This window comes from Bos indicus x Bos taurus, chromosome 21, assembly GCF_003369695.1.
Source record: "Bos indicus x Bos taurus breed Angus x Brahman F1 hybrid chromosome 21, Bos_hybrid_MaternalHap_v2.0, whole genome shotgun sequence".
Lineage (NCBI taxonomy): Eukaryota > Metazoa > Chordata > Mammalia > Artiodactyla > Bovidae > Bos > Bos indicus x Bos taurus.
In genome coordinates, this window is record NC_040096.1 from 65,072,168 (window position 1) to 65,094,903 (window position 22,736).

Sequence of the window (22,736 nt, forward strand, 5' to 3'; positions counted from 1 at the left end):
CCCCAGTCCCGACAATCTACTTCTCAGCCTTACCTGGTGCTGCCCGCCTGCGGGTCTTGGCCATGCTGGGAACGGCCTCCCACCCCCCGGCGGGCGCTCCAGTTCTGCCTGTGATTGGGGTCTCCCCCTTCAGGAACACCATAGCTGCACCATGCTCTCTCTGGGACCCCTGACTGCGGGGGACGTTGGGCCTCTTGTGCAGACATGCGGGCAGTCCCATGGGGAGGTTCATGAGACCAGGAACTGAGGCCTCTGGCCAACAGCCCTGTGAGTGCGTCACTCTGGACGGGGGATTCCTCCAGGCCCCCTGATGGCTTAAGATGGCCTCAGCATGAGACACCTTGAGCCAGAGCCACACGTCTACGCTGGTCCCGAGTCCCGACCTGCAGAACTTGTGAGACATGAATGTTTGGTGTCAGAGGCTTCTCCTCATGGGGATAATTTCTCAGGCAGTACCAGAGAAGGCATGTACTCCCCAGGCAGGCCAGGGCTGCAGGGAGGCTGGGCAAGCCTCTGAATCATTGTTGGATGCCTGCGTGGGCTTTGCACAAGAAGGTGTGTGCTGGAATGAAGGAATGAATTATTGACAGCGGTCAATATCTTCCCTTCCCAGATCAGCAGATCCGATAGGCCTCAGGCCCTGCCCTGACGAGAGCCTCATTCCTCAATTCCACCCTCCGGGGCCTTGGATCTCGTGGTGTCAGAGGTTACCTTGTCCTGGAGAGAACCTCCCAGCCAGTGGGCCCCAGGGATGCCTCCTGTGCATCGCTGAAGGGGTCACAGGGGCCTGGAAAACAGGAGGGGCTGCATGAAGTGACCAGAAGGGCTTAAGTTACTGCTTGGGCATCTGGGAACGGAAGAGACGGGCCAGGGAGTGGGTGGGGACAGGGCAGGGCTGGAGGCACCTGACCGCTGGCCCAGGCCTGAGGCTGCTGGCTCAGGCCTGAGGCTGCTGGCTGGCACTCCAAGGGTCGCTTCTGCTCCGTCTGATGACCAGTGCCGGGGAGCCTTCATAGTCCTTACCTGCGTTAGCCCTGCTTCAGGTGGCTGTCGTCCCTGTTTGCAGATAGGGGAAACTGAGTCTCGGGGTCACGTTAATCAGTGTCCCCCGTGGCAGCGCTGGGCTCAAATTCCAGGCCTTCCCCTAACTGTCACTGTTGCTCTCTGGCCGCGGTGTCCTCGTCTGTAACACGGGGGTGGATCCAGGGGCCTGGAGCTCTGTGCTGAGCTCAGACATGAAGACACCGCTCCTGGGGGGGATGGGGGCGGGGGAGCTGAGGGCAGCCCTTCCTGTTGGCCCCGTTGCCCCAGTGGAGGCACAGGCTGGGGACGCCCTGTTGTATGCTCTGCAACCCTGAGACCCTGGGAGCCAGGGCCCTAACCCCTCAGGATGTCAGAGGGAGGCCAGGGTGTCTGGGAGGTCTGAGGTAGGGGGTCATCCACCCTGCAAACCAGTTACACCCTAGAGATGCTCCCCCACCCGGAGGTGGGTGCAGCCTCAGCTCCCGCCTGTGGCTGTGTGGGCTGCAGCCCCCAGTGGGGCGTCGTGGGATGCAGGCAGAGCGTGGCAGGCGCCAAGCCCCTGAGCGTACAAATTTGTCTCCTGTCCCATTTTACAGATGAAGAGACGGAGGCTTAGAGTGTCACAGAGTGAGCCAGGTGACTCCGGAGTCTCCTGAACTCATCCAAGTCTTGCCAAGGAGCCTCATTTTCTGGAAATGCCCATCTCTGGAGCTGGCCCAGTGTCCCACTCTAGACTCATTGCCTGGAAGTCCCACTGCCCCCATCCCTGCCCTTCCAAATCCTGCCAAAATGGCAAAGTGCATGATAGGTAAAAATAGTTCAGGTGGATTTCCCTGGTGGTCTGGTGGTTAAGAATCTGCCTGCCAATGCAGTGGACATGAGTTAGGTTCCTGGTCCAGGAAGATCCCTCGTGCCGCAGGGCAGTAAGCCGGTGAGCCATACCTAAGGAGCCTGTGCACCTGGAGCTGCTGCCCCGCAACAAGAGGAGCCACCGCAATGGAAAGACACCACAGGGAGAGTCCCTCCGACTAGGCCGCAACTAGAGAAAGCCTGGGCTCAACAGCAAAGACCCAGGCCAGCCAAAAAGAAATAAACAGATGTGAATCATTCAGGGGGGTTTGACCCAGTGAACTCCCCTCTGAGAACATACCCACTGAAACACAAAGACCTCAAAGCATAACTCCTGGAGCACTTTCTGTATTTTACAGGCGTATCCCACTTGCCTGTCCTTGACATCACCCGCAAGTTACATCGTAACAGTGATATTTATTCTTTTATCTCGGTTGCACCATGCGGCTTGTGGGATGTTCGTTTCCCAGACAGGGATCGAACCTGTGCCTCCCCCTGCGTAGGGAGTCTTAACCCCTGGGCCTCCTGTGAAATCCCATAACTGTGATACTCAGAGCTACAAGTTTGGCTCCAGGAGCCTAGGGCCTGCTGACCCTTTAGTCCTCCCTGAGCCTTATGGGTGGACGGCAGCAGAGCTGCCGTTTTACAGACAAGGACACTAAGGCCCCAGGGGACCTCACAGAGAGCCCCTCAGGGTGAGGGCCACGCCCAGGCAGCCTGGCTCAGCCTCCTGGTCCACCCCACGGGCACCGTGGACGCGCAGGAGAAGTGAGTCCCCGGGTGCGCGGCATCCCAGAGGGGTTGAGAAGGAAAGGCAGCAAGTGACAAAATAGTGAAAACAGAGGTGTCTGCCTGCGTCCTGCCGGGAGGCGGGGCCTTCGCCTCGAGGCCGGCTGCGTCTCTTTGGTCTGGATGTCTTGTTAGGAACTTGAAGTTATCCCTCTTGTTATAAAGCGTAAGCACGCCTTTTAGGATATCAGGTTCCTCCCCGGCACCTCGGCCTGCAGCTCCCCCGCCACCATGTCCGGTGAGGCCTGCGCCCCACTTCCCCTTGTCCCGGGGGCCCCTGGTGTCTGTGCCGTGTCTGTCTCCCCTTACAGGATGGCTCAGAATTCCTCGCTTGGGCTTCCTGGGGCCGCGCGGGGTGGGCCCGCTGTTGGAGGAGGAAGCCGAAAGCCAAAAGCCGACCTTGCTGCTCCAACAGTGACCCTTTGGAGTGGCCCCAGCGGGTGCCCTGGGCTCTGACTCCTGCCAAGCATGCAACTCAGAAAGGTCGCACAACTGGCCCAAGGTCACACAGCTGGGAGGGGTGGAGCCAGGAGCCAAACCCAGGCTAAGACGGCCTCCTGTTGTCTCCCCCAAACCATGCGGGGGGGTGGGGGGTGAGCCACAACTCCTCCTGAGCCCAAACCCCCACCTGCCACCAGGGGGCTTCCTTGCTCTGTCCTGGGTCAGGTGCGAGCAGATGGCTTTGCCCCGGGTTCATCCATCTGTCTGTCCAACCATCATCAAGCATCTACCCACCCATCCACCCACGTTTCGATCCATCTGTCTGTCCTTCCGTCTGTCAGTCCTTCTGACCATTGTCCGTCCATCCACCAATACACTCACTGACTCATTTTTCTCACGCATTTATTCATCCACTCTTCCCAGGGTGCCCACCGCGGGCCGGGCACGGTGGTCTCAGAGACAGATGCAGCTCGGAGCTGGCTGGGGGCGTGTTCAGACCTGCACGGGGCAGCCTCTACAGTGAGGCGGCAGGTTTTCTGTTTCTGCTGCGGCGAAGGGTAGTTTGGGCATGTTTGTTCAGGAGGCAAAGGGCGCGTGAAACTTGGCGACAGTGACCGAGAAAGCACGCTCATCTGAAATGCCACCTCTAGGGCTGCCCTAACACCCCCATCCCAGCCCTTCCTGCTCCGACTCTCATTGGCACAGACTGCTCTCTGGCAGACTCATTATTTAGGTTATTTTTTGTGTTGGTTGTCTGTCTCCTCCCCTGGATCATAAGATCCACAGGGAAGGGACTTTTGCCTGTGTTTACTGCTGTGTTCACTGAAGTGGCCCCGGTGCCTAGGATGTGGCATGCAGTAGGCACAACATGTTTGTGGCGTGGGTGGGAGGGATGGGCAGGGCAATGGTTGGGGGGTGGTTGGGGGGTGGTTGGGGGATGGTTGGGGGGTGGTTGGGGGCATGGTTGGGTGAGATGGTGGGGGGCATGGGCAGGGTGGGCTGTTGGGAGACCAAGCTGGGGGCTGTGGAGGTGGATAGAGGAGTGGATCTGAATGTGAACATCAAGGGGTTGCCCTCAGGACTGGGTGCCTCACAGGATGCAGGGTGCAGGGGGAAAGGTACCCAGGGCGGTTCCTGGGCTCTGGCTCGGGTGCCCGGGGCCGACACTGCAGGAAACATGGAACTCGACCTCTCCCTGTTTCTTCAGTTAGACTGCATGCCTCAAGTTCCCTCACCATCCAGAGGACTGGCCTCCGCAGTGTAGCGTCCCAGCTGGACGTGGCCTGCTCAGAACAGGCCTGTCCACTCCCTGCTTCGGGAACCTGAGCTCCTACTAACGCAGCCTGCACGCTTGGCCAGCCACTCCCCCAGGGACACACCCGGAGCGTGCCCCGAGTGGTCCCCGACACAACGTGGGTGCCGTCCTCCTCTCGTGGAGGCAGAGACTGGGGTACGGAGGAGTCGAGAGCTCGCCCGAGGTCTCGGGGCTGGGATCTGAGGGCGGCAGCCTGGCTCCTAACAGGATGCTGGCCTGCATCTCTCTAAAGGTCAAGGTTGGCCTCAGGACCGGCCTTGGACGGGCTGCCTCTTGCCCTTTGTCCTCTGTTGTGGCAGTGGCCACTGCCAGCCTGTGTCCCCCACCCGCCCCACAAACACCTGGGCAGGAGGTGGGGATCCCCCTCTGTCAATGCGACCTGCTCAGGGTCAGCCTGCGGTCCACACACAACCCCTGCCCCAGGGTTGCCTAGAGGGGGCTGCCTGGGTGCTGCTGTGCCAACACCTCTCCCAGTCCTGCCAGCTTCCAGGTTGGCAAAACACGCACCGTGTTCCCTGGGCAAGTGCACAGCCTCCTTAATCTTCAGTGTCCGTGAAGGGCTGCGTTCCGGTGTCATATGGGGGGTGAGAGTCATGAGGGCAGGGCCCATGGGTCTCAGGGCCTGGCCCGCGTCATCAGAGAGCGTCTGGTTGGGTAAGTATCCAGTGATCAAATCCGGCCCTGCTGCCTGCATGGCCCTGGATGAGTCCTTTTTCTGGGCCTCAGTGGCTCCATCTGTAAAATGGGACCATCAGCTGTGCCTCCTCCTGGGGCTGTGACGAGGACGCCCTGAGATGGCGAAGGAGGGCTTGGTTAACTAAAGCGAGGGCACAGCCAGGGAGAGGTCACCATCCTTTACAGTGGTTCCCAGTGACCAGCCTCTCACTGGAGTGGCTTCCCCTTTAGGAGCGCCCTGATTTGGTTGGAGGCAAGGTCGGGAGGCCTGGCCCCTGGTCCCCTTCCTCAGCGAGCCCTGCTCAGAGCTGGGTCCGTGCTGGGTGCTGGGGACTCAGAGTTGGATCTGGCTGGAGCCCTGGGCACACGGAGATGGATGTGGAAGCAGCAAGCGGAGTGGGGCCCAGGGTGATACGAAGGACATGGAGACCTTGGTCTGTGGCTGGGTTGCTCACAGGAGGGCCCTGGCCAGCCTCCCTGAGGCTGTGTCATTGGTGGCCCGTCATCCCCACTCCCTCCCTGCTAGCTGGAGCTCCCTGGGGATGGGACTGGGCTGCCTGAGCGCAGGCTCAACTCAGAGAGTGTTTATTGAATGAATAAGTGAGGGAACGTTGATGGTTACCCGGGCAGGAGCAACTCCGGGGGAGTCAGGGAGGCCCAGGGATGGATAAGGGCTGAGCTTGGGTTTGGAGAAGTGGGGGCGTCAGAGCCTCCCCAGGGGGTGGTCTGAAACCTGGGCCTGCACGTGGTGGTAGCGATCATACTTTCTGAATCTGACGTCACCCGTGGCCTCTCACACACTTCTCGACACCTGGATCCCGAGGGCACTGGGACAAGGGTCCTTTGGGGTAGGTGGGAGGGAGTCCAGGTGGGCATTGACCTGCCTTCGGCCCGGCAAGGCCTCTGCCCCTGGGGCCACTGGTCAGCAGGCTCCGCGTCCTGTCCCTGCCCCCACCGCGGTTATTTAAGGTCTGTGAGGAGCCCGCGGGCAGCTTCGGAAGCCACCCTGGTGGTGGCACCAGACCGACGTCTCAGGCAGCCTGACCCCTGCACCTTCCCCCGCCACCCGCGCTCTCCATGGATTTTGTTGCTGGAGCCATCGGAGGTAAGAGTGGGCACCGTGGGGCCTCAGAGGGGGCCGTTGCTCCCGGGGGACCTGGGTGGGGTGGGGGTGCTGGAAGGAGGCTCTCTGTCCCAGGGCAGCAGTGAGGTTTGAGGCCTCCAGGAGGTGGCTGGTGCCTGGCGGGGGGGCACAGGTGCTGGGAGGAGAGAGGAGTTTTCCCCGGAGACGACGGGGCAGGCGGCCCAGAGCCCAGGAGGAGCTGGGTGGGGGCGACTCTACTCTGGCCTGGGGGGCTCGGCCTGGAGGCCGAGGGGCGGGCAGGGGTAGGGTGCAGAGGGTGGGTGGTCTCTCTGCCTGGCCAGGGGGAGGCTGGGAGCCACGCGCATGGAGAAGGATGGGATGAGAGGCTCCAGGAGAGGTTGGACGGTGGGGACCAACTGCGAGGGCAGAGGTGTGGTGGGGGAGGGTCCCGGATGAGCCTGGCACCCCCTTGGCTCCCTGGCTGTGTGCACCCGTGGGCCCGTCCCCACCTGGCTGGGCTGTTTTCACCTCTGGAGAGAAGGCTGTTGTGAAAGCCGGATCCAGGAAGGGGATCTGCTCCTCCCAGCTCAGCTCACACAGGCTATTTTGGGTGAGGCGCCCTTGACCTCTGTCCTCTTGTGAAATGGCAGGGGCTGCTCATCAATACTTCTAGGAATAGCGTGGGGTGTTCTCTTCAGAAGGGGTGGGCAGTGCTGAGATGGGAATGACCCGGCCCAGGCCTTACCAGTGGGCTGTCTGAGGTTCCCGCTGGGGGCCGGGCCTGAGGCTTTCCTGGTCATCAGCCCCCTAAGGAGCCGGGGCTTGACCTGCCCTGGATCTCACAGCAGGAAGGGCTCCTGAGTCCCACATCTTCGCGCCAGGGCCCTGGGAAGGCCTGGGTGGAAAGGGCTCCTGCTCTCTGTGCCTGGCTCTGGGACACAGGGAGGCAGACCTGGGCCTTTTCCTTGAAGAACTTGAGCTCTGGATAGCAGCAGAGCCCTGTGACAGCCATGTGACCAACGGTTTTTCTGGCTCGGGGGCAGCCCCGAGTATGGGGGTCAGGGAAGGCTCCACAGAGGAGGTGATGGTGTGGCAGGATTCTGATGGACGAGCAGGAGCGTGGTGTGGTATAACGTAAGGGTTGTGCCTGCGTGTGTGCTTAGTCGTTCAGTCGTGTCCGACCTTTTGCGACCCCATGGACTGTAGCCCACCAGGCTCCTCTGTCCATGGGATTTCCCAGGCAAGAATACTGGAGTGGGTTGCCATTTTTTCTTCCCCATGGGACCTTTCAACGCAAGGACTGAACCCATGGTTCTTGCCACGTCTCCTGCATGGCAGGCCTGTTCTTTACCGCCAAGCCACCTGGGAAGCCATATGTAAGGGTCGAGGAAGGTAATTCTCAAGTCAGTGAGCCATTTTTTGGCTTCCCCCCTTTTGTTCCTTCACTCGTTCGTTCACTGTTATTTCATTCGTGCATATTTACTGAGTCCTGGGATACGTAATAAATAGGGCTCAGCCCCCACACACCTTCCTGTTTTCAGGTGGTCTTCATGAGCCCCTCCTCCCCCCGGATGAAACCCCAGGGACCTGCCCACTCTCTGTCTTCCGTGTGGTAGTGCCAGGGGCTTGGCTAAGACCCTGGTGTTAGGAGAGGAGAAAGTGAAGGAAGCTGGCACCTGTCCTCTTGGCAGGAGGCAGAGAGCCCTGGTCCCTGAAGTCTCGAGTTCTACTCCGTTTCATGCAAACTTGTGCTTCCAGCAATCCCTCTTGGAGGCCTGGTGCCCCGGGCTTTCTCCGTCCCCAGCCTCTGCCTGGGCCACAGCCCCTCCATCACCCCCCGCAGCTGCGAGGCGCAGTGGCTTCCTGCTTGCAGACAGACCCTTCACAGACTGAGGCTTGAGCGTGAGCTCGGCCTGGCTAGGAGACAGGGCCCAGCAAATGGACCAGTTCTTCTGGAACTTGATGCTGGAGGGGAGGCCGTGGAGCACCCTTGCCTCTCAGAAGGAGGGTCCAGGGGGCCAAGACTCGGAAGGAGAGACCACTGGCAGCCTGGCTGACATCACGTTACCCTTCTGAGCCTCAGTTTCCTCATCTGTAAAATGGGGGTCACGCTCCTGCTCTATTGAGATGTGGTGTGGACAAGAAGAGCCTGGTGGGGTCTCTCTGCAGGAGCGTGGTCGGGGCCCTCCCCTCGCTGAGGCGGCTCAGTCTCCTGCTCCCCTCACCGGCTCCCCTGGTTTTCTGACAGGTGTCTGCGGTGTTGCTGTGGGCTACCCCCTGGACACGGTGAAGGTACGGTCATTGCCAGGCCCCTGCCTGGGCTTAGGTCCCCATCTATGGCCAGAAGAATTTTCTAGCCTGCTGGGCAGACCCTGTCTCTCCCCACCACCTCCCCTCGTGTACTCAGGACCATCAGAGCCCCCTTCTCCCTGCTGAGACTCAGGTCGCTCACCGTGAAGGGGGTCACAGCATGGCTGTGACCATCAGGGATTGGCTCTTGCCCTTCCCCGGGGCCTGCCGACCTCACCCCAGGCCTGGAGTCACCCCTTCCTGAAGCCTGCTTCTCCCATAGGTCAGGATCCAGACAGAGGCCAAGTACACGGGCATCTGGGACTGCGTCCGGGACACGTATCACCGAGAGCGGGTAGGCCTGGGGCCAGGGTCATGGGCAGGGGGTGGACTCTGGGGCCACCACTCAGCAGCCAGCCTGGCAATCCTGAGCTCCTCTCCGAGCCTTCCAAGTGGGAATAGCTGTATCAGGCCCCCGGATTCCTCTGAGGACGAGAGCTGGGGTTCTGGCACATAGGAGGCGCTCAGAGTGAGGTCCTGCCTCCAGGAGAGGGTCTGGAAGGGGCATCTGGGGACTTCAAAGCTCAAAGGAGGACCCACCAGGCGGGGCACCCCTCCAAAGAATGTTGGGTGGAGTCATCAGGGGTCCAGCTCAGAGCCCCATCTGGAGGAGGGGCCTCAGGGACACTTGCCGAAGTGAACTTGGGAGTCGGTGCTGGCCAGAGGGGAGCGAAAGAGAAAGAGCAGTGGCCACGCTGCTAATTCAGCACCACTATGGTCGCAGCAGCCCCCAGGCGGGCCTGGCCTCCGGGGTGTTACAAGCCCCATTGTACAGCTGAGGAAGCTGAGGCCGCCTTGCTGAGGTCCCGCAGCGGGGGGGTGAGGTGAGAGCCAGCTCCTTGGTCCAGGGGCCCCACGGGCAGCCGGCCCTCCTGCCCCACCGCTGGCTGGGCCTCCGGCCTGACTCGGGCCCCGGGGCCTCTGCCCCTGCCGCCAGGTGCGGGGCTTCTACAGGGGCCTCTCGCTGCCCGTGTGCACCGTGTCCCTGGTCTCGTCCGTGTCCTTTGGCACCTACCGCCACTGCCTCGCGCACATCTGCCGGGTCCGCTACGGCAGCGCTGACGCCAAGCCCGCCAAGACCGACATCACGCTCTCGGGATTTGCCTCTGGCCTCGTCCGCGTGAGTAGGGGAGGGGTGAGGCAGTCCGGGGCACACAAGTTGGGGGACAGGTGGATGGAGGCGGGGGTACTGTGGCTGAGGATGCAGCTGACTCGGTAACCGAGGGCAGGCTAGGGGGCCTGTCTGAGCTTCCGTCTCTTCATCTGTAAGAGGTGTGCTAAGGTCACACGTGTGAAGCCCCCAGCCCGGGGGGCTAACCGGTGGGAGCACCTACGAGATGGCAGCCCATAGTATGAGTAAAACGATCCTGTGTTATAATATATGTTAGTATTGTCAGTGTTCACATTAAGGGTTGCATTACTCTTAACATTAGTTAAATAACACATCAATATGTCGATCCCTGGGTCAGGAAGATCCCCTGGAGGAGGAAATGGCAACCCACTCCAGTATTCTTGCCTAGAGAATCCCATGGACAGAGGAGCCTGGCGGGCTACAGTCTGTGGGGTCTCACAGAGTGGGACACGACTGAGCGCTTGAGCAGCGGCAGTCGTGAGCAGATGAATGGTGTGACTGAGTACTGTCATGAACTGGAGTCACACTGACCCGACACCTACTGTGTGGCGGGTGCTCTGCCAGCAGGGGATGTGCAGCTGAAGGAAGGGCTGGCTCCGGCCGGGTGGGCAGAGCTGGCTTCGAGCCCGCCCCACCGTGGCCCATGGGCCAGCGCGGGGCTTCCCAGGACTCACGCTCCTTTGGAGAGCACTGTGGGCCGCGGAGGCTAAGGGAGCCCTGGGGCAGGGCTCCCAGGCGGCGCTGCCTCCTCACCGTGCCCCCCTCCCCCAGGTGTTCCTGACCTCACCCACCGAGGTGGCCAAGGTCCGCCTGCAGACACAGACGCAGGCGCAGCAGCGGCGGCGGCCCTCGGCCTCGGGGCCCTTGGTGCCCTTGGCCGCGCCTCCCCCCTGCCCCGTGCCCGCCGCGGGTCCGCTGCCCGGGCCCAGGTACCGCGGGCCGCTGCACTGCCTGGCCACGGTGGCCCGGGAGGAGGGGCTGCGCGGCCTCTACAAGGGCAGCTTGGCCCTGCTCTTCCGGGACGGGCACTCCTTCGCCACCTACTTCCTCTCGTACGCCACCCTCTGTGAGTGGCTGACTCCCGCTGGCCAAAGCCGGCCAGGTGAGCAGGGGGGCCTGGGGCCTGGGATGGTGCAGGTTAGGGTATGTAGGGGGGTGGTCAGCCCAGCTGGCATTGCAGCCTGGAGAGGAGACGGATCGAGGCCACGCTGGCCCCGGGGCCCCCAGGTGGGATGCTCGTGGCCCCCAACACGAGTCAGAACAGGCCTGCTCCGGGTGGCGGTGGACAGGTCACATGGGTGGCAAGAGCCCAGGGCACCCTCACGGCCAGGAGGCCCTGCCTCAGGTGCCTGCCCTACCCTGCCCAGTCTCCCCGGCGCAGCTTCTAACCGAGGCGCCCGTGCGCTCTCCCCGCAGATGTCTCGGGCGTGCTGGTGGCCGGTGGCTGTGCCGGGGCGCTGGCCTGGGCCGTGGCCACCCCCATGGACGTGATCAAGGCGCGCCTGCAGGCGGACGGCCGGGGCCGCCAGCGCTACCGTGGCCTCCTGCACTGCGTGCTGACCAGCGTTCGGGAAGAGGGGCTGCGTGTGCTCTTCAAGGGGCTGCTGCTCAACTGCTGCCGTGCCTTCCCCGTCAACATGGTGGTGTTCGTGGCTTACGAGGCCGTGCTGAGGCTCACGCGGGGCCTGCTCACATAGCTGCTGCCTGCCACCCACTCCGGGGGTGGGGCGCCAACCTGCCAAGAGCTCCCAGAGGGGCCTGCAGGAGCTAGAGGCGGCGGAGGGGAGTGCGAGGCTCTGGACCCAGGGGGCTACTACCCCCCAGCACGGCCAGGGCCTCCCCGCCCGGCAATGGACCACGAGGGGAGGTCCAGGGGCCCGCCCGGCCACGGCCAAGTTGACCTGAGGGTCAAAGCCAGGGAGGGGCAGGTGGGCACCCAGGGATGAGGATGTGTTGGCCTGGGGCTGTCTGTGCATTTGGTTGGTGGGGCCATCCCCGGCTTCCCTTTCAGCCTTTCCCCGATGCTTCGTGTCCTCAGGGCGCCCCTGAGTCCGCCTGACACCGTTCCTGCACCCCACCCCTCCTCAGTCAGCTCGCCCTGCTGTGCAGGCCGCCCTTCAGGCCTGGGACCCGGGCACAGCTGTCGGGCGCCTGCCTGCTTGGTCCCTGCACCAGGCAGCCCCGGGAGCTGTGTGAGGTCTGGTCCCCCTTGTTCTGCTGCAGAAGCAGGACTCAGAGGGGAGCTGTTGCTAATAAAATGTTTTTCTCAGGCTGCTCAGGCATGTTGCTCTGTGGTCTGTGGGGCTGGTGACTGGTTTTCCCCATTGTCAGCTGGTCCTCAGAGGCCAAGGCCCTCGCCAACTGAGTGGCCGAGGTGCCCACCAGGCGGACGGTGCATGGAGGCCCAGCCCAGCTCCCCCTGACTCCCCTGGTCTGTGCGAGGAGCCTGCCGCAGCATGAAGCCAGTTCTCCTCACCCCTCTACCCCGTCCCAAACCCACCCGCTTTCTGAGTCAAGACAGGGCCCAGAGGAGGGGCGGTCCATGTATCCTCAGCACTGCTGGGTCCTCAGGCAGGTCATCACGACGGCTCAGAGGGGGAGCCAGGCCTGCCCAGGGCCACACAGCATGGAGGACGGGGGACCTCACACCCGCACTTCTGAGATCCCAGCCCTCTCTCAGGCACCACGTGGCTTCCAGGGATGGTCCAGCATGAACAGCTAGGTGCCCACTGAAGCAGCCCTCTGATAAAGCCAGGCGACCCCTGCCTGGACACTCACTCATTCGGACACCAGCCTTGACTGTGACTTTGGACTGAAGGACATTCAGGGTTCTGGCTGAACGGAAAACTCTTTCCTGTTCCCAGAAAACATGGGTGGACCCTCCTCTGGCCTCTCCTGTCCCAAAACCCAGGCATTTGCTTACCCCTGTGCTCTCTATGGGAGCACCTCTCCCCGCCCCTGCCTGGACGACCACAGGTCCCAGATGGCACTTCTTCCAGGAAGCTCTCCCTGCCTGCCCTCGGCTGCGGGAAGGTCTCTCCTGCTTTGCCCCCCTAGGCCCCCCGCTCACCGTCTGGTCACTTATCCATCTCCTGCCCCCACCCCCACCCCACCCGAGACTGCAAGCTGCCTATGGGCAGCAGGCTCGGTATGGGTTATACTCAGGTCAGAGCCTGGCACACAGCCGGTGCTCGAGGGTTTGTGTGTGATACCGGTGTCATACAGCCGGTGCTTGTGCTTGTGTGTGTGTGTGTGTGTGTGTGTGTGTGTGTGTGTGTGAGATACCGGTGTCATATAGCCAGTGCTCAGGTGTGTGTATATGTGTGATACTGGTGTCATACAGCTGGTGCTCGTGTGTGTGTGATACCAGTGTCATACAGCCAGTGCTCGGGTGTGTGTGTGTGTGTGTGTGTGTGTGTGTGTGTGTGAAACTAGTGTCATACAGCCAGTGCTCGGGTGTGTGTGTGTGTGTGTGTGTGTGTGTGTGTGTGATACTGGTGTCATACAGCCAGTGCTCGTGTGTGTGTGTGTGAAACTAGTGTCATACAGCCAGTGCTCGGGTGTGTGTGTGTGTGTGTGTGTGTGTGTGTGTGATACCAGTGTCATACAGCTGGTGCTTGTGTGTGTGTGTGTGAAACTAGTGTCATACAGCCAGTGCTCGGGTGTGTGTGTGTGTGTGTGTGTGTGTGTGTGTGATACCAGTGTCATACAGCTGGTGCTTGTGTGTGTGTGTGTGAAACTAGTGTCATACAGCCAGTGCTCGGGTGTGTGTGTGTGTGTGTGTGTGTGTGTGTGTGATACCAGTGTCATACAGCTGGTGCTTGTGTGTGTGTGTGTGATACCAGTGTCATACAACCAGTGCTCGGGGTGTGTGTGTGTGTGATACCGGTGTCATACAGCTGGTGCTTGTGTGTGCGTGTGTGTGTGTGTGTGTGATACCAGTGTCATACAGCCAGTGCTCGTGTGTGTGTGTGTGAAACTAGTGTCATACAGCCAGTGCTCGGGTGTGTGTGTGTGTGATACCAGTGTCGTACAGCCAGTGCTAGGGGGTGTGTGTGTGTGTGTGAGATACTGGTGTCATGCAGCTGGTGCTTGAGGGTGTGTGTGTGTGATACCAGTGTCATACAACCAGTGCTCGGGGTGTGTGTGTGTGTGTGTGGCATACAGCTGGTGCTCAGGGTGTGTGTGTGTAGTATACAGCTGGTGCTCGGGGTGTGGTGTGTGTGTGTGGCATACAGCTGGTGCTCAGGGTGTGTGTGTGTAGTATACAGCTGGTGCTCGGGGTGTGGGGTGTGTGTGTGGCATACAGCTGGTGCTCAGGGTGTGTGTGTAGTATACAGCTGGTGCTCAGGGTGTGGTGTGTGTGTGTGGCATACAGCCAGGGCTTAGGGGTGGTGTGTGTGTGTGGAATGCATGAATGCGTGCGTGAGCAAGGCCCCGCAGAGCGTTCCTGGGGGTTCACTGGTACGCTGGTGAAGATGCTGGGGCGTCCTGGCCAGGTGCTGGCAGAAGGGGTCAGCTCACAAAAGGGTTCAACCGCTATCGAGCCCTGTGTCATCTTCCTGACGAGAGCGCTGCTAGCCTGCCCAGGTGCTTTCCTCCAGGGGAGGGGGTGGTCACCGGGCACTGGCCCTGCCGTGCTGGGGAAGCGGCTCTGCCTCGCTCGGGCCACAGCCGTGGAGAGGTGAGGTCCTCTGGAGCGTGGAAATGAAGGGTGGGGAGAAGGGCTGGCCCAGAGTCCACAGGGCGCTTCCCAGGTGGCGAGGTGGTAAAGATCCCATCTGCCGACGCAGGAGATGTGGGGACGCGGGGTTGGGGCCGGCCCACCTCTCCACCTGCGTGGGCTCTTGCTGCCCCTCAGACCCAGCTCCATCGGGTCCACCAGACTGGGCACCCCTGAGGTGCCGTGAGGTCTGAGGGGATGGACAGTAACAGTCATGGCAGCTGGGGACCGAATCCAACCTCACCCCTCAGACAGCGCTGGGCTGCACACCTGCCCATCCTGATTCAGGGCTTCTCTCGGGAACTGTAAGAATCCTCTGTTTTTTAGCAAAACGTGGGGGGTGGGAGTGTCTGTGGCCCTTACCAGCAGTGACTTTGGGCATTGACCTCTGACCCAAGACCCAGCTGACCCAAACATGAGGTGTCTGTCGTTGCTTCTGTTACATCAGGGGGTGGGGGTGAGGTCCCTGCCCCCCGCCTCCGTCACTGGCTACTGTGGGGCTGCAGCCCTGTCCTCTGAGACCCAGGACAACGCCCACCCTCCCTGGGGCCTTGGCTGTGGTCCCTCCTGAGAGATGGGCACAGGGGAGCAGAGAGATCACCTTAGCTGCCCAGCCACACCGCCCCACCCTCTGCTGGGGGCTCACCTCCAGTCCGGAGGGAGTAGAGGCTGGGTGAGGAGACGGGACGTGCTCCCGATCCTGGCGCTGCCCAGGTGGGAACCTCGTGCGGGCACAGCACAAGACAGGGTAGGCCCGTCTGACACGACCTCACGGGGCGGCCTTGGACAAGCCGCTGTGCTCTCTGCTGGACCTCAGTCTTCCCGCCTGCAGTATGAGGCGGGCAGGCAGCGCGAGCCCTGGGCTCATCTGGCCGGGCCCTTGCTCTGAGACCCCTGCAAATGGCCTGGGGCCACTGTCTACACAGCACCTTTCAGACCACCCCCATGGCCACTTCCCTCGACCACAAAATGCGGACATCTGTCTGCGTTCTCCAAGGCTGTCAGGAACATCCAGTGAGTGTGGGAGCCAGCGCCACGCAGGGCTGTGATCCCATCCCGCACGCGTGCCAGGGGGACCTCTGCAGGCTCAAGGGCATCCACGGCATGGCCCTGGGCCAGAGTGAGGCCCCTGCTCGCTCCTCAAACCCCAGACAGCACAGTGACACAGGTGGGACCATAGGAAGTTTATTGTCATGAGAGAGACCAGAGTAGGGTGCCCAGGAATGGACCCTGTGCCTCCAGAAGGGACAGATACTTGGACCAAGGGCTTTCCCTGGGACAGGTCTGCGCTTTTCCACAGCTGCACAGGGCGCTCCACCAAGCAGGCCTCCCACGGACACGCGGCCGCGGCCTCGAGGGCTGCTGGCGGCATCTAGCTACGTCCGCCCGTCTGGGGACACAGGCAGGGCCTGCTGTGTGCAGACAGACCTCCACACCAGTCAGGTGTCAAAACAAAAGGATGTGCAAAGGCAACAGACTGGCCTCAGCGTCCGGCTCGGTCAGAGTGGAGCAGCCACTGGTTCCCCACATGGAGTGTCTAGGATTACTCGGTGGATAGAGCATTAGTTCGCTCAGGGAAAGGCGCGTCACTTCTGGAGTACAGTACATGCATGGCCTGGAGTTTAGTAAGTAAACTGGAAAGTTTCACCCATAAAGACTCAATTTAGTAAAAATTGGCCAACTCAGGCCAATACTCAGAAACGTTAAAGGCAGCTTTTAAGCTGTGAGATCTTGGAATTTAAAGTTTAGCAAAGCCTTTGGCCATCATTTCATCTTCAATAAGATGGGAGGGGGGCATGGGCTGAAATGCCTCTTGTGCCCATTAAGCTTTCTTACATTACTGTTTCAAAGCACTTAAAAAAAAGTTTTATGGCAACACCATGTTGATTCCAGGTACATATAGATGGACTATATATCCTTTTATACAGCAGGTGGAAGAATGTGTTTGGACGCAGGATGCTTTCAAACAGGGAGTCGTCCTGTGGACCACAACAGGCTGGTTGGTGGACATCCAGCCCCAGGGGCTGCTTTGTGGGAGGAACTCCAGCTGGACTTGTCTGTGTGACCACACGATACTACCCGGCACCCAGTTACCCACAGGGGCCGGAATGACATTCAAGGGAAGAAACAGCGCTGAGAGAAACACAGAACTTACAGACCTGGGCCAATAATTACCATCTGATAGAGCCTAGGGCAGCAGCAGGGGGGTGCTGATTTGACTGAGTTGGGATTATGGGTAAATTACATCTCTGAGTAAGCATAGAGGAAGTGAGCGTTACTGAAAGTCGTAGGACAGCTTCCGGGGGGTCATGAATTCTTTCACGATCTCGTCGGTGACCTCCTTGCGCCGGGCCTGGTGCTCGGCAATCAAGGGCTGCAGGACTTCGATGAGCTCCTTCTTGAGCTCGCCGGTGAGCATGGCCCCGCTCGTGTAGTCCTGAGCGGGAGGAGACAGGCCACATGAGGCGGCTGTGCACGCCCGGCCACCTCCCTCCCTCGACAGTACCCACGCAGAGCCTGGCACACTGGCCACACGGAAACACAAGGGCCTTAAACCACCCTTTTCTGAAAACGCCTCTGGGCTCTGCGGGCAGCTGTGACTCAGCTGACACATGAGGACGAAGAGCAGGGCTGGGCACCCCACCTGCGCGCCAGGTCAGCGGAGTCCAAGACCCGAAGCCATGGCTGAGCCTTTCAACCTTACTGGCGTCTCTAAAATCTTCGCTGAATTTGTTTTCATCTTCTGATTGTGATAGTAAAATGTACTTGTTGAACAAACTTAACAAAGTACCTAAAGCTGACAAAAAGCATCAAAGGAAAGGAAAAAAATCCCCTGCAAATTCCGGGCCCAGAGGCTGAGCCCGCGCGAGCGTCCCGGCCTGCTTTCTGTAAACTCCCCTGCAGATTCCGGGCCCAGAGGCTGAGCCCGCGCGAGCGTCCCGGCCTGCTTTCTGTAAACTCCCCTGCAGATTCCGGGCCCAGAGGCTGAGCCCGCGCGAGCGTCCCGGCCTGCTTTCTGTAAACTCCCCTGCAGATTCCGGGCCCAGAGGCTGAGCCCGCGCGAGCGTCCCGGCCCGCTTTCTGTCAGATTGATTAGGGCCCAGAGGCTGAGCCCGCGCGAGTCCCGGCCTGCTTTCTGTCAGATTTGCTCTCTGCGGTGTATTTAGACTTGGTGGGTCTCGCCGCGCGGCCAATTTGGGGTCCTTCTGCCACTAGCACTGGCCAATCCTCCTGCGTGATCAAAGCCTCCCGCCTGCCTGAGAATCCCTCCTGACGATTCTTAGTTAAGGCTTCCTCTGCTATACAGTCTGTTCTGAACTTTTTGCTAACACCATTTCAACATATTTGCATACAGAGCTCTTTCTTACTCAGGATTAGTTTCTTGGAAAAGATGCCAAGGACTGGAAATCCTGAGGCAGAGGCTACGAATGCTCCCCGGGCTCTCGGGCTCACTGCGCCCCGGAATTACAATCACTGTAATATGACACAAACCCGCTGGGGAGGCTCGGGGACGGTGTCAGCACTGACGGGTCTCATTTTACCTTCTGCTTCCCTGATGACCAGGAGGATCTAATCTTACAGTGTGGCTACTACTAGTTTGTATTTTCTCTTTTGGGAACCATCCGTTCATGAGGTTTCCAGGCACGTGGTCATGAAGATGACCAACCTACTCAGCTCTGATCTCGTCTCAGCTGAGCGCCGGCCCTGTAGACCCAGGCCCCGGGAACGTTGGCCGCAGGGCATTCCAGGGCCCTCACAGGCACAGCCCCGCCTTACCCTCCTGATCTGCTCCAGCTTGTCATCATCCTCCAGGAAGAAGGTCAGGTACATGAAGGACACGTCCACGTCACAGTTGCCCCCAAACTGCCGGTGCTCCTCAACGGTGTCCCTGCCTCCGGAGAAGGCGTGCTTGTTGACCTGCACCAGGAGAGGGCACACGGATGCTCGCCAGGCGGCCCCCTGTGTGGTGAGGGGAGCCCGCAAACCGCCCTTTCCTGTGGAGCCTGGGGACTGGCCACTGCGGGGCTCACTGCAGAGAAGGGGGCTCCAGAGGGTGGGTGAGCTCTGACCCCTCCCCCGACCCACAGAGACAGAACAGAATCAGAAAAACCACAGCACTGCCCCTGCAGAAGCTTGGGCAAATGTCCTCACCTGTCCGCAGGCTCACCTAGATGACAGACACAGCCACCCGCCCCTCCCTGGGGACAAGGACAGGAGGCACAGAGACAGCCACAGGGAGGCAGAGCCCGTGCGGGGCCTGGGTGGAGTGGGGGGTGGACAGGGCCACGGGCAGCGCCCACCTGAACAGGCACTTCCAGAAGCTGACAACAGACAGGTTCAGAAACTAACAAAATGGCTTGTAGGACTGAAGATAACCTTAGAGAAGTCAGGGTCAAGAGCAGAGAGAAGAAAAGCCCAGAAGTGGAGAGTTCCTCCAATGTTCTTTTAGCGAGTGTCTGAGAAACCTTCCATGTACAAACGTATTTTCCCGTGGGGAGAAGAGTGCGCAGAGTCAGTGGTCTCAAGGAGATGTCTGGTAAGCCTCCCAGAAGGACTCCGGGCAGATTCCTGACTGGATCGCCCAGAAGAATGTGGGGGCAGAGGCTGGCGGGCAAGGCCTTTCTGGTGGGGATGCTAAACGGCTCCGAGAAACACTGGAAGCTCTGACAAGGCCCCCGCTACTAGGCAGCTGTTCAGTGATCCGTGTTGGGACTGAAATCTCAAATCTGGGCCACACTCTACAGGCAGTAACCACTTGTACACACGATCTCACGTGAGCTTTGCCTCTAGTCTGCAGTTCTGTAGAGTGGCTCCCGCTGGACAGTGATACCTGATGACCGTGGTCCCTTACCAACAGCAGGTGAGCGGCAGGAGCCCGACGCCAGGCCACGGGCCAACCTGGGTTACGGCTGGCCCTCTGCGACCCGGCTGTGTGAACGCAGAGAAGCTGCCAGACACTCTAGGCCTATCCCCTTGCCAGGCAGTGGACGCAGCGTCCAGGAGGGTCTGAGGACTCCGTGAGCTCACACAGGTGAGCGTGTGGCAGGCGACCACAGTCAGGCCGCAGTGTTCCTAGCACTCTACTCTTAATTCTTGGGACGGGGCTGGAGCAGATGCCCCCTCTCTGGGCTGAAGACTCTGCTTCTGGAGTTGAAGTGGGACTTAGGGATTGGGGACAAGGGCCTGGCCTGACCCTGTCCTGTCCCCCAAGGTGCTTTCAATCTCGGCAGCCAGGGTGGTTCCTGACGCTTGGGTCTCTGCTGGCCCCTTCTTTTATAACAACTTCTCAAAAAAATGAAAGGAAATGACTTCTCTGCAGGAGGGAACAGGAGTGTCCCTCCCCTTCTTCTGCATTCCAGGTGCTGGAATTTTTAGCCAGAAGTGAAAGAGAAAGAAAAAGCCCTGTTCACACCAGCCTCCACCTGAGGCTGGGAAAGCTGGCGGCTGCCACTTCCCGGAGGACTGTTCTGATACTAAGGGCTCCCCATTGTCAACCAGAAAGCGGGACTTTCCAGGAGGGGCAGGGGCCTGGACTGACTCATGGTGGCATTACACGCCCCAAATGTAGTTTCGGTCACTCCTGTTGTAATCTTCCAGACCACAAACACACACACAGTTCCAACTAAAATGTCCACAGCTTTGTGCAACAGTGAGGGGTCTGTATGCACACTGGCAGCTCAGAACCGAGCAACGAAGTGCGGGCCTGAAAAGTAAGGAAGCTCAAACGAATTCCCATTTCTCGTTTCTCTGGTGACTTGAAAAATATTTACTGAGCTCCTGCTGCACGTGGGTTGGGAGCAGCACTCCTGGCCAGGACCTGACTGGCCTGTGGAAGGACACTTGTCAATACTGAGTCTCAGCGGGAACGCTCCGGAGAGAACCAGCCCCTACACCCTGGCGCGGGAACACGGTGCGTGGGCTAGGAGGGCACCTTCGGTTTCTGGGGAAAACTGGGTCGAGCTGGTCATCCTCGCTGGGCCTCACCCTTCTCATCTTAAAGGGACACATCAGTGAGAATAAAAACCAAAACATACAGAGAGTGCGTGGTCCAGCTCCTGGAATACAACTGGTGCTCAGAAGTACACTAAATTTTCTCTATTGTTTAGCTGTAACCAAAGAAAATTGCCATGATTTTGTTTTCAGAACAATGTTGGTGAGGAAATCAGAGAAGAAAAAAAAGAAAAAAAAAACAAAAAAAACCTCCCAAGTTTTGCCTACATGAAAAGACACAAGCACATTCACTTCGTATCTGGGAACGGGGCAGGCTGCCTGGACCCTGGAACTCAGGGTGCCCGTGGTGGCCAAAGGACAGAGCGGTAGTGCGTGAGTCCCCCGAGGCCTGGGCCGCGCTCACCTTGGTCTTGATCTGCTTGGCCGTGTCCGTGAGGAAGATGGAAGAGTTGGGGTCACTGGCACTCATCTTGGTCTGGGCCCCCTGCAGGGCAGGGAAGAAGGTCGAGTGCAAGAGGGCTGGCTTGGGGTAGCCGATCCTGGGGGCCACGTCCCTGGTCATCCTGAAGTACGGGTCCTGTGGGGAGGCAGGGGCAGGGGAGACGAGGGCTGCCCTCAGCTGGCGGGCACCTCCCGAGTAACTCTGCCCTGCACCACCGTCAGACCCTCCTTCCCACCCCTGAAGCGGGTGAAGACCCCTGCTAACATCCAGGCTGACGGAACCCTGGCTCTGCCTCCTAACCTGGTCGATGGCGCACGGGATGAGGCACTGGACGTCCGTCCGGTCTCGGAAGATCTGAGGGAATGAGTTGCTGAAGGAGGGAGCGGCCTGGATGGCAGGAAAACTGATCTTCCCTGGGAGGGAGGACAAAACATTTTTATACCTGAGACTGGTTTCTGCCTGGAACTGTAGAAGGGATGAACAAAAACGGGCTTTTCTCCCCCCTGGAAAAGTAACACTCGTTAAAGAAAATCTGAAACCTACAGAGAAGGATTGCTGGGAGGAAGGAAGAAAAATCTGCAGTGCCAGTTCGTGCCTTTCTCATCCATTTCCCCCCCATTTCAGTGAGCTTCTCCTCTGCTCTGCTCTTCACAGCTTCCACTTCGTGACGCTTACCCACGCTCTCTCCTGTGCCTCAGCCACTCTCTAGCCACTGGGTGTCCAGGTTGTTCCTCAGTGTCAATTAGTATAACTAATTATGACATTTTGGGATGTAAAACTGTTCTTAATATTTTGGATGCTGCTGCTGTTAACACTGCTATTGTATTTGCTCAGACCTGAGGAAGCAGAATTCTGGGGTCAAAGGGCACGGATCCTGGTGTGACCCTCAACGCGTGGAGGCAGGCCAGGCCGGGACGTTTCCGGGACGGCCTGGGGTGGGTCCGGCCTGGAGTCCTGTCTCTGTGACGCTTGTTCCTGGCAGCTGTTTTCTCCCCTCTGCGGAAAGACACCGCTCATTTCTGGGCTCCTGCCTGTCTCTGGGGGTCCACGCAGCAGCTCCGTGGGCACCCGTGTCTCCTTTACAGCACTGAGCATCCTGGGCTCGGGGCCTCCTGTCTACACCCCACGACTCTACAGAAAAGTGTCACCGCATCCCCATTTTATGTACTGGACACCAGCCCGGATCACCACTGGGTTCCTAGAGCTAGGGTGCAGCTCTGAGAGGCCGAGCCTAGACTCACAACTGGGTCTCAGCAGCACAGAATGTGCGGCTACTCGCCACAGCCCCATCTCCACACTGGCTCGGGGCAGCTTCAGAGAAGTCTCCCCATTCGCTGCCTGGATTCCAGGATTAAAACACCGTTTCAAAGTAGAAAAAGTACAAACAAACCCCCGAAAACCATTTCCAAAGCAAAAGGTTTATGCCCCAAGTGTCAGGAATGAATCTGACTGAGGCATCAAAGGGTTCTGCTCCTGTGAAAAGCCTCCCAGCAGGACCTCTGTGGTGTTTCTCTTCCGACAGGCCCCCAGAACGTGCTCCCCCACAGTGGGGCATGCCTGGTACAGGCGCCCACAGATACATCCTGGGAGCTCCATGCTGGCAGCTAGTGGGCCAGGGGCTGGGCGCCTAAAATAAAGGGAGGGGTCAGGAGACCAGCCAGTAGTCTCAGGACTGACTCTTAGCTCAAGGAGCTGAGGGTCTGAAAGAAGAGATGGTCACTGCATCTGAAAGGGGTGCAGAAACACGGGACAGGGAGGTCAGTGTGTGCACAGAGGCCTGTCTGCTGGGCACTGAGCCTGGCAGAAAAGCAAGGCAGGCAGGTGGGCAGGGTGGCTCCTCCCGGAGGTGGGGAGTGAGGCCCAGGGAGACAAAGATGGCTCGTTCCAGCCACAGAGCAGCCCTCCTGCAACCCGGGCCCCGCCAAGGCCTCCACACCGACGGGCTCCCAGGAACAGGTGGAG

General features: G+C 59.8%; 2 protein-coding genes across 3 annotated transcripts in view; one reads left to right on the top strand and one right to left on the bottom strand.

Moving 5' to 3' along the window:
• Nucleotides 1–5,347: 5,347 nt before the first annotated feature.
• Nucleotides 5,348–11,935, top strand: SLC25A47 (solute carrier family 25 member 47). The gene is made up of 6 exons (XM_027522001.1): nt 5,348–6,197; nt 8,425–8,468; nt 8,749–8,820; nt 9,463–9,645; nt 10,429–10,759; nt 11,074–11,935. Exons 1-6 carry the CDS (start codon nt 6,170–6,172, stop codon nt 11,352–11,354), a joined length of 939 nt encoding a protein of 312 aa, XP_027377802.1. The 5' UTR covers nt 5,348–6,169; the 3' UTR covers nt 11,355–11,935.
• Nucleotides 11,936–15,549: 3,614 nt separating this feature from the next.
• WARS (tryptophanyl-tRNA synthetase) overlaps nt 15,550–22,736 on the bottom strand; it is a 29,041-nt gene continuing 21,854 nt past the window's right edge. For both annotated transcript variants that reach the window (XM_027522008.1, XM_027522009.1), the window contains exons 8-11: nt 21,075–21,187; nt 20,736–20,909; nt 18,158–18,298; nt 15,550–16,817 (exon numbers count right to left, since the gene is read on the bottom strand). In XM_027522008.1, coding sequence (XP_027377809.1) covers nt 16,656–16,817; nt 18,158–18,298; nt 20,736–20,909; nt 21,075–21,187 — 590 coding nt within the window. In that variant the 3' untranslated portion in view covers nt 15,550–16,655. The remainder of the gene's footprint in view (nt 16,818–18,157; nt 18,299–20,735; nt 20,910–21,074; nt 21,188–22,736) is intronic.